Genomic DNA, 10,833 nt, shown 5'->3' on the forward strand with positions numbered 1-10,833 from the left:
TCTTTATTATCTGTAGCAACGTGGCCTAATTCAACTTTCTGCAGGCATGCGTTCTTCATGTGACTGAATTCCATAAAGATCTAAAAATGTAATCAAGAAGAAACCAATATTAGTGAAACAAATAAATATATTCACAATCCTGCAGTTAAAATCCTGAGTATTTCAAGAATTATGTAAACAGAAATTAAGATTCACTCTGTTATAGTTAGCTGTCATTTTTCTGTAGTCACTTTTTCTGTATAATGTGTACTGATGATATTCTGCTAGACTCAAGGCAGAGGGAGGAGGGATAAAAATGACATATTTGATAGATTTGTAAATGAGATTTGTTTTGGGACATTATTAATAACATTTGTAACGAGGAAAGTAAAGTGTGGTTGGTTTTCATTTTGGTTTTTGTTTTGTTTTGTGTTTGGGTTTTGGTTTTTTTTTTTGAGGCATTTTTACTCCTGAACAGCACTTACGGTTTTTGGAATTCTATAAGAAGCTTTCCACACTGGGTTTACAGCAGGAAAATGGACACAATGATAATCAACTACAGCTTCAAACTTTGGAACAGGAAAAGAAGTATATTTCTGTGAGGAAGAACTGTGCTTACAATTTTCCAGTAAGTAACATTAATTTAAGGTTAGGTAATTTGTGTCATGCATATAGTTCACTAAATAGGACAGCATGAGTGATAGAGAAGTTATTCTCAAATTGCACATTGTTAGCTAGATTCTAGCTCTCTCCTGGAAAGTTCAAGTTAATGACTTAAAGTAGAGGTTGTCCAAAAGAGTTAACAGGAAGGATTCCTCTTTGCAGAGTCTCAGAAAATTATTGGCAAGTTTTGAACGAGCAAGTGCTGCTCTGGGAGGTTACTGGTCTCATTTTCCTACACATTTTCTCCAAACTCTTAGCATAAAGACTTTGAGAAAATGGCTGTGAAACAGAGTCTCCAGCTTCAAATCAGTCAAAGCTAGGTTTTCGTGTTTGCAGTGTGTCATGCCATTCTAGGGAGCTGAAGATTGAATCTGAATGGTTAGATTCATGTTTTCAGTCATGTTCCTGCCTGAATACAAAGAGTCTTTTCAAGTTTATCTGAGGTCTTTAAACTTAGCACTCGTATTTCTATAAATCTACTTTGTATTTTGACATTCTGCATTTATATTTAAAGAAAATGTTTGTACCAAAAACCAGTAGACAGTTATTTTTATTCTACCTTTTAAAGACAAACACCCTGTATGTAGGTACACATCTGTTGGTTTATTTGAGCAAAACCAAGGTATGTACACACAAAATTATGTTGAAATTCAGATGCGTACTTTGCTGCTTGCTAAAATGTACTTTGCTTTTGAAGTCTCCAGTTGCAACTTCCACTAGTGTATGGAAACATTAACAATATTTATAAAACTAAGATTTTATATCTTGTGGTTTTAACTGATGTCCTCAGGAAAAAAGCCTGCAGCATGTCTGGAAGATATGTAAATCCAGTTTAGTTTTCAACTCCAGAATTTGTCTGGTGCCTGTGTTTTGACACGGCTATCAAAAATGCCACTCTTTCTCTTTAAAATCACAACCTGTTACCTCCCAAGTGTTTTGCTGGTTGTAACTGGTGTTTTCATCTGATAATCTCTGATAGTATAGTCCTTTAGCTATACAGTTAATAAAAGACTATTTTTCCACAGGCCATGATTGTTTTTGTGGATCCAAAGAACTTCCATTTAGAACTATATTCTATATTCTTCTGCCTTTGTCATGATCCTGAAGTTCCTGTCAGATATACTATGGCCATAAGCTTCTATGAAGTAAGTCTACAACAGTTCTTTGTTAATACTTATACGTTTTTATTTTAGATTTTCTTCTTTAAGCTTACATTTGTGACTGTTCAACCAAAATAAAAAGACTTGAGAAAACTTGTTGAAACGATTTAGTTTGTCAAAGGTGTTCAGTCCCTTCTAACCTCTCTATATAGCCCATATACACACATTACTCTATTTAAATTATGTGACATTTGGCTATAAGAGCCCACTGCTACGTAAGCTTTTAAGAAGCAAAAGCTAGAAGAAACTTATGATGGTCTAGTACCACAAACATAAGCAACTGTAGTCATTACAATATTTGAAGGTTTTAAATGCTATTAGAAATTGACGAGACAGACAGGAGAAAGGAACTTGCCACTTCTGGTCCTGAAAACCTTAGAACTGTACAGTTTGGTGTATGCTGGTGTTCTGTGGGGAATATTTGTATGGATCAAATCGAAGTTAGATGCTCAATTTAATATGAAACTACTTGGAAATTATGCAGGTGTAAAAGCATACATATTCTTATTGTTGTGTTCAGTTTACACTGTACAGTTCTGCGGTATTATTTTCATAAAAGTTTAAAAAATTTACAACTGCATAGATCTTATTAGCTATGTGGTGTGAATTCCAGAAATGAAAATACACTCTCTCCAGGTTACAGTAACCCGTATAGGGAGATCTTCAAAGTTTTCGTAATGTTTTACTGAGAGTTCTTGTATTTCAGTCCTCAAGCTAGCTTTTTATCCCATTTTGTTGCTGGGGAAATTGGTAATTTAAGCAGCGTGCTGAAAGCATTTAAATCACTAGTAGAGGCATAAATGGCTTTATTTCCACCGTTATAAGAAAGATGGATGGATTTCCAGTTCTTGTTACTTATTGATGCTTTGTCTTAATGAACGATAATCCAAGGTAATTGCTGAAATTGTAAAATTAGGATCTAATTCTACATAAAATTTAGTGTTTAATATGTAACGCTTTTAAGGTACTGCATGAATATAAGCAAAGTATTTTAGCTCATTTAAAAAAACCTGTAAAAATATACCTTGGTCTGAATGTACATTTAGTGCTGGTTGATTTAATTTTAACACCATAACTAGGCAACCATGTGACAGCCAAAAATGAGTGATTTATGGCATTCACTGCTAGGTGGATTTTTTTTTTTTTTTAAATAAACTCCCTGTAGCCATTTCCTTAAAGCTTCATCTTGATTGGAAGTAAGGTATTATTTTCAATTGGCTTATATAAATAAAGAAAACCATTAAAAAGCATCACCTAAATATTCTGTATGGCAAAAATCTCATTCCTCAAGTTTTTCTCATATTTGCCATAAAACCTTTTTAACAGTGTGGAGATGGACTGCTGGTGTCTTTTAGAAATGTATATGTGACTTATGAATCACAGTCAAAAAACCCAAAGAAGTAAGGAGTGAAAACTTCAGATGGAAAGGTTGGGGAGACTTCAAATCCAGCACAGGCTAAGCCAGTTTTTATATTTTAGCTTTTGTAAATTATATAGCAGACAGACTGATAACTCTCCTAAGGAGCATGAATTACAACATTTAAATATTCCAGAAGGCATTTTCCTAGCCTTGAAGTGCAGTCTTAAAAATTTTTGATAAATGTGAAATAAGAGTTAATTCTCAAAAGCGTGTTTCATGGTTAAATAATAGACCTGTTTCTTGACTTGTATTCTTTATATAGGTGTATCTTTAATGTGATCAGTGGGAAAGTATACAGCTTTAGAAGGCTGATATTAAACAATTGTTCTGCATCCATTCTTCATGCTTGCTGTAAAGTAAGCACGTGTTGTGGTGCCATCGAACTAAAGAATGTTTCATCTTGCCATCTTACTGTCATTTTCTAGGTTGCTAAGCTTTTAAATTCGGGTGTGTATACAATACATAAAGAACTGGTTACATTATTACAGGATGAGTCACTGGAGGTAATATACTTTTATTGGAACTTTCTTTTGCTTGTTACATTGAGGCAGATTATCTTGATGTTTAGTAACTCTGCAATAAGACAGTAGAATAATTGTTTGAAATGATCAAGAGCTTTTGCTTCTGTTTCACAGATGCTTCATAAAGATACCAGCCTTCTGTGAATAAAAAGGAGGAAAATAGGAAGGTTTTTGAATTTAGTAAACCTGCACTGAATTTATTAACTTTTAAAAATATTCATTCTAAATTGTTTTAATTGCTATATTATTTATTACCTTACAAATTCTGTGGAAAGATTTTGTTTTGATACTATATTCAAGTAATCATTGATAGCTGTCAAGGTTCTTGCTTCATTTTATTTTCATTTGTCAAATTGAAGATGAAGAAGTTGTGTATGGTTCAAAGATCGTGATTTATAGAAAGAGTTTCAGTCCAAGATCTGGTACAGAACATGTGAGTGTTTGAGACAGTTTAGTGTCCCATGGTTTCAACCTGCGTAAAACATGAATAACTTAGCTATATTACAGACAATATAGTGAGACTTTTTTGGATTGAAAAAAAGACGAATATTTTTGTTTGAGACAAAATCACCATTTCTTCTGATACTAGTTATTCCAATAGTTGATCTTTTTTGTTTTCTCTGTAGGATCTTTGGATATGGCATGGAAAAATTGAGTTTTGCTTTCCGATGCTCCTTTTTGTTTTGGTACCCTTTGTTAGATATTTTCAAGGAAATTAAAAGTGTTCATAGAACATCTACTTATAATTTATGAAATTCTGACCCATCTTAAAGGATTTCTGAAGTTGAGCACCTGAAAGCTGAGACTCAGAAGCAGCTGGTGATTTTGAAAAGTTCCTTGGTTGGAACCCTGTAAAGTTATCTAAATAATAAAAAATATTTGGTGCTTTTTCTTATATACTACCTCAGTTGGAATTGGTACCAAAAAATATTTAATTATGTGCTTTTCTAGACTACTTCAAGTATTACAACATTTGAAAGTAGGGTTATTCTATTAATAGCTATATATTCTATTTTAATTGATAAACTACAGTTTTTCTTAAAGCAGGAAAAATTGCTTTTAAGATTCAGCTGACAAATATAAAAAAAGGTTCTTTGTGTTTGTCAAGGCTCTTAATTATCTGTGAAATACAGATCTTTCTTAAGAATGAATGTTCATTTTAAAATATTGTATGCTGTGAATAGTTTAAAAAACATTAACTGTGGCATTCATATAAATCAAAAATATAGTTTGTTTTCCTAAACTGAAACCTATAATACTTATATAACTTACTACATTAAAACATCAACTTTAAATCCCAGTCCTGATCAATGCAAATACATTGCATCTTATTCTGTTGTGGTTTTTTGTTTGTTTTTGTGTTGCTTTTTTTAACGTGGACGTCAGAGAAAAGTAACATAAGAGATGTCGACAGGGATATGTTGGTGAGAGATAAAAATTGAGTTAATTTACAGACCTCATTCATGCAGCCTTTCTTTAAATAGGTGTTAGATGCCCTGGTAGGTCACCTTCCTGAAATCCTTGAACTAATGACTAATGGAGGAGAAAACAGTGGATCAGAAAGCAAGGTGGGTATGCTCATGTTTAATTTTCTCTCTAAATGAAGGTGGTAGCAAAGTTGTTCAGACATATATTGTATGAAAAGGCTTTCATGGTTAGTTTCGACTTTGGAGAGACACAAAGTTTCTATTTTTTTTGATTGTTGACTTTATAAACTTGAAAATAAAAAGAAAGGTTTTGAAAGATTAGACTGAATATAAAAATGAACAGTTTATCCATGTTCTTTTTCTAATTAACCACAGATTTGCTGAAGTAGATCAAATTTTGAAATACAATCATTAACTTAAAACAAAACTTGGTTTCATGCTAAAGGAGTGATAGCTAATACCTACTTTTTTTTTTATATTGATATGGCAGCTGCCCAGAGTTGCCATTTTCAGACACGGTTTCTGCTAGAAGGAAGCCTATTTCTTGAAGTAAAGGCACTGAATTAGGATTTAGGAGATCTGTATTAAACTCCCAACTTTGCTGATTTAATTGTATATGGTTTGGGATGATGGTTTATTCAGTGACTCCTCACCTGTAAAACTGAACATAAAAGATCATCTCCTGATTCAATATACTGTTTTGAGCATACTTCCTAAATGTATAGAGAAATTGAAATAGTACAACAATGTAAGAACTGAATGTTTATTTTTTTGTATGGATGAAAGTTGAAAGTGTAATTCAGAATGTGATTTTGTCAGATGATTACAGCTGTAAATGTATATAATGTATAACAAGTGCAACGTCAAGTGTGGCAGTCTGTTTCATTTTGCTTAGTGCTAAAGAGAATTTATCTTGGCTACTGTAAAGTCTTTGCCTCCTACTGAGAAAAGGTGTATAATTCCTATTAAAATTAATTAGGGAACTGAGAACAATAACTGCAAAGATTAAGAGGCTATGAGGAAGATAGGATTTAATTTTGTTTGACAAAGAGAAGACTGAGGAGGGTTGTTGTAATGGTCTTCATATCTGTAAAAGGGCATTATAAAGAGAACAGTGATTAATTTTTCTTTGTCAGGAGGAGAGGTTGGAAATGGAAGTGTATTTAGTTAAGTACTGGACTAGCTTTTTGACTAGTTAAGTGGAATTTACTGCTTAGGGAGATTGTTTAAACTTGTTCATTAAGCTTTTTAAGAACAAGTTAGGCTAATACCTACTGGAAATGGTCACAGTGTAGCTGATCCTGTCTGAGGAGGGGAATTAATTCACCCCTTAAAATCTCTTCCCTTCTTACATTGTTGTGATGTGCTTTTTAGGCATAGTAACATGACATGCAGCTAGAAGATGTAAAATTATTTTAATGTTTATATTTTTATTTCTAGTTATTGTCTATTCCTGACTTGATTCCTGCATTAACAACAGCAGAACAGAGAGCAGCAACTTCTTTAAAATGGAGAACTCATGAGAAGTTACTACACAAATATGCATGTCTCCCTCATATCATATCAAGTGATCAGATTTATTACCGTTTTCTTCACAGAATGTTGACAATCATTTTGACAAATGTGAGCCTGCCTCTGTCTTTCCCGTTGGTTTTTATTTGTTTACACTATTTAGAACAATGACCATCCGATATTTGCTATGTGTAGTACTTTATATTAATCTTGAAGTACTGTTTCTCATTGCATATGGTATATTAGACTGTGGTTTTTTATATACGACTGAGAAATTGCTCCAAGAACTCTCCACCATTTGAGTAGTAAAATTTGGATTGACGGATTGTCATGTTTTTCCTCCCACCCAAGACTTCTTTCCTTTCCTTGTGCTTATTATCAGTTTGTTTCGGGGGAAATCAAAACTTTTTCCTCTGAGATACGCCTTCTTTTTCCTGATTCCATACAGTACTTTGCATTGTGTTCCATTCTTTATGAAAGAACACTTTATTCGGAAAATGAATGATTGTTTAGAGCTACTAGTCTGAAATTATATTGAATTAATTCAAGAGTAAAACTGTCTGTTCTAAGAGAAGTTGTTGTAGGTTTTATTTTCTAACATCTGCAATATAGAAGGTGCCTTCCAAACATGGAATACTTTAAAACAGTTATGAAATAGCTGAATAAACAAGTTAAGCAGAAGAGATAAAGAAGTAGGTATCTCATAAGTTGGCCAAACTTCTTTATTGTCCTTTACGTTATGCCAATTGTTTCAAAATTTATTAAGTTAGGGTAATTTTTAGCTATTTTTTTCTACTTTTGGAATTTTTATACGTTTTTAGTCATGTTCCTTCAGATATGTTTAATTGTGTTCCCTTTATTTCTTTCAAGAATGTCCTGCCAGTCCAAAAAGCAGCTGCTCGAACTCTCTGCGTTTATTTGCGTTATAATCGCAAACAAGAACAGAGGCATGAGGTTATTCAGAAACTGATTGAACGTAAGATAATTTGTCCTTGGTTACTTAGAGATGCAAGTTAGTTTTGACTGAAGATCTATTTATGGTTATATTTATTCAGTGTAACTTCCTGCCATCATTGGAGGGATTACACTTAGAAGACATTCAGTTGCTCATATTATCACCAGGCAAAACATATTGTGCGTATGTGAGGAATATATCTGAAACTTACGCAAAGGAATTGGGAAAGAGGCAATGTGGGAAATTTATAATATGCTAAGACCCCTCCAACCCTACTTCTTGAATCCAAAATTGCTTAGCTGTAAGTATATACAAAATAGAGTTCCTCTGTAGAAGTAAAATTCTCTAGAGGCTTCAGCATAAGTAGTGCTGAATAAATGTTCTCAGAAATTAATTTATGAGTGAGTTAGTCACCTAAGTTGACTTTCTGGTTTATGCTATGTGTTTTAAAGGTAGGTTAGAAGTTTGAATAGTTCCCATTATCAATCCTTAATGTTTATACAGTAATTTTGATACACCTATGTCATGGTTTGAAAAGCATACAGGGCTTTGTTCAACACTTGGTATTTTTGCTTTTTCAAATAGTTAAAGGGACAGATTGTATTTACAAAAAGAATGCTCACTGACAGAAGTGATAACTAAATTCAGAAAGTTAGGTTTTAATTGAAAGAAAGAATTGAGATAGACTGAGAAGGTGTGCCTTTTGATGAGTGTCACTATCATCTTTGAGTCAAAGGTTAACCTTTGAAATGTTTTCTATCTGACATTGAAAACTTAATATCTGTGGATTGTTATCTTTCAGAACTGGGCCAAGGAAAAAGTTATTGGAACAGACTTCGTTTTTTAGATACTTGTGAATTCATTATGGAACTGTTTTCAAAATCATTCTTCTGTAAATACTTCTTTCTACCTGTGCTTGAACTTACACATGATCCCGTGGCAAATGTGAGGTACTGTACTAAGAGTATGTAGCAGTGTACAGGAAAAAAGCTTTAAATAATATATTAAGAAATATTGTTACAGGTTTTATGTCTTGTTTAAACAATGGGACTTGAGTAAAAAGGTCCAGAGCCTTCAAGGTCACCAGTGTAAAGTGTTAAAGATGTAGGGGACTATGGAAACCACAGAAGCATGTCAGTCTGAGTGGTTGGGGAACTGATCGAAAGTGTCGGGTTTTGGGAGTGAAAGGAACACTGAGGCAGAGGAGCCAGAAACAGATGAGAAGACAGTAATATAGTGTTTCATGGATGTAGAGAGAGAAACTTAACTTCACAGCCTCCATTAATTTTCATCCATTTTCAATGTCGCTATGTGTGAAGTAAAACACACAAGCAATTCTTTCAGTGGTCTGAGCTTAACAAGTTAGCATAGGTTATGTAAAAGTTATGTAAAAGTTTTCTACTTCATTGTTTAAAGTAAATTGAAAAAGAATAGAGAAATATAAGGGAATTTGGTAAGTTTCTCATTTTTATACAGTGTTTTTTCCATTATTTTTGTAGTCAGTTTTTTCTTCACTTAAACAGATGGGGACCAAGTATTTATTATTAATACAAAAATAGTTCCTTTTTTGTCACGTATTTTGTGTGATTTTATGCTTTTAATCTTTCTTCTGATGTGTGTAATTCATGCTGTTGTCATTAACATGTCTGAACATCTAATACTAATGCTGCATAGAGATTTACATAAGCATAATTTGCACATACATGTGCGTATTCAGTAAGCTTCACTAAGTACAGTTTGTTACCAAGTGAAACTACTTAAATAGACCTTGTGTTTAGTATAACTCCAATATCTCATCAGCAGGATCCCAAACCTAAAAACCAAGCCATTTTGTGCATACAGGTTAACATTCATTTCTCATGTACTTAAGAGGTTTATATTAAAACAATACACTAAATTTGTATATAATCTGAAGTAGGTTATTGCTTTTAACAAACATTTTAATTAAAAGCTCTATTGATACTATATTAAAATTTAATGGAAACTTGAAATAACTTGCAATCCCTTAACTGACATTAAAATTAATTTTGTCATAGTTCTTTTCCGGATTGTTCCCTAACACTTTTTAGAAAAGGAATTCACTGTCTGTAGAGGTCTGAAGTTTACAAGTCAGATGTTGTTAGCTCATGATTTTAAAGCAAACTTAGGGAGATGATATTCTAGCATTCTACAGAGTGGTGTAACTCTTTGTAGTGGGAAGTTGTGAAGGTTAAAATGTTTTGAAGGTATAAAACAGTAAGATTAATTAGTATAAGAATTTTTTTTTTTATGTTATTGATCACAAAGTTAGCATCTCTGGCACAGGATTGTCTCTCATCACAAGCCAGTGGAATCTGAGAACAGCAGAGAATACCACCATGTATTACTGTTCTTGATTTTTATTTTTTTTAATCTATTCCTATAGGTTAAAGCTATTTACTATTATATGCTATTGCAACCTGATCAAATGCAGTAATTTTTATTTTCTTAAATGTATGAAATATTTTTTTATTTACTCTGCAGAGAATTTTGGTATTTTTCATATTTTTGGTGTTAATCATATATATAACCAGTTTAGAAACAATATCTAGGAATCAAGACAAATCAATTATTATAGAATCATAGAATCATTTAGGTTGGAAAAGACACTTAAGATCAAGTCCAACCATTAACCTAATGCTACCAAGTCCACCACTAAACCGTGTCCCTAAGCACCACATTTACACGTCTTTTAAATACCTCCAGGGATGGACACTCCACCACTTCCCTGGGCAGCCTGTTCCCTTTGTTCCCTGTTGACAACCCTTTCGGGTGAAGAACTCTTTCCTAATATCCAATCTAAACCTCCACCGGCACAACTGGAGGCCATTTCCTCTTGTCCTGTCACTGGTTGCCTGGGAGAAGAGGCCAACCCCCACCTCGCTACAACCTCCTTTCAGGTAGTTGTAAAGAGCGATAAGGTCTCCCCTCAGCCTCCTCTTCTCCAGGCTAAACAACCCCAGCTCCCTCAGCCGCTCCCCTTCAGACTTGTGCTCCAGGCCCTTCACCAGCTTCGCCGGAGCGAGTCCAGAGAAGGGCACCTTAAGGTCTTTCTTGTCATGAGGGGCCCAAAACTGAAAACAGTATTCGAGGTGCAGCCTCAGCAGTGACGAGTACAGGGGGATGATCACTGCCGCCATCCTGCTGGGCACACTATTTCTGGTACAGGCCAGGATGC

General features: G+C 33.8%; 1 protein-coding gene across 1 annotated transcript in view; it reads left to right on the top strand.

Annotated features, from left to right (window-relative positions):
- PPP4R4 (protein phosphatase 4, regulatory subunit 4) overlaps nucleotides 1-8,587 on the top strand; it is a gene marked incomplete at its 3' end in the record, with an annotated part of 55,400 nt that extends 46,813 nt beyond the window's left edge. The window contains exons 10-16 of the mRNA XM_009700359.1: nucleotides 438-607; nucleotides 1,668-1,787; nucleotides 3,648-3,725; nucleotides 5,228-5,311; nucleotides 6,611-6,793; nucleotides 7,553-7,658; nucleotides 8,440-8,587. Coding sequence (XP_009698661.1) covers nucleotides 438-607; nucleotides 1,668-1,787; nucleotides 3,648-3,725; nucleotides 5,228-5,311; nucleotides 6,611-6,793; nucleotides 7,553-7,658; nucleotides 8,440-8,587 — 889 coding nt within the window. The remainder of the gene's footprint in view (nucleotides 1-437; nucleotides 608-1,667; nucleotides 1,788-3,647; nucleotides 3,726-5,227; nucleotides 5,312-6,610; nucleotides 6,794-7,552; nucleotides 7,659-8,439) is intronic.
- Nucleotides 8,588-10,833: the final 2,246 nt, after the last annotated feature.

Source organism: Cariama cristata, unplaced genomic scaffold, assembly GCF_000690535.1.
Source record: "Cariama cristata isolate BGI_N322 unplaced genomic scaffold, ASM69053v1 scaffold11545, whole genome shotgun sequence".
Taxonomy (NCBI): Eukaryota; Metazoa; Chordata; class Aves; order Cariamiformes; family Cariamidae; genus Cariama; species Cariama cristata.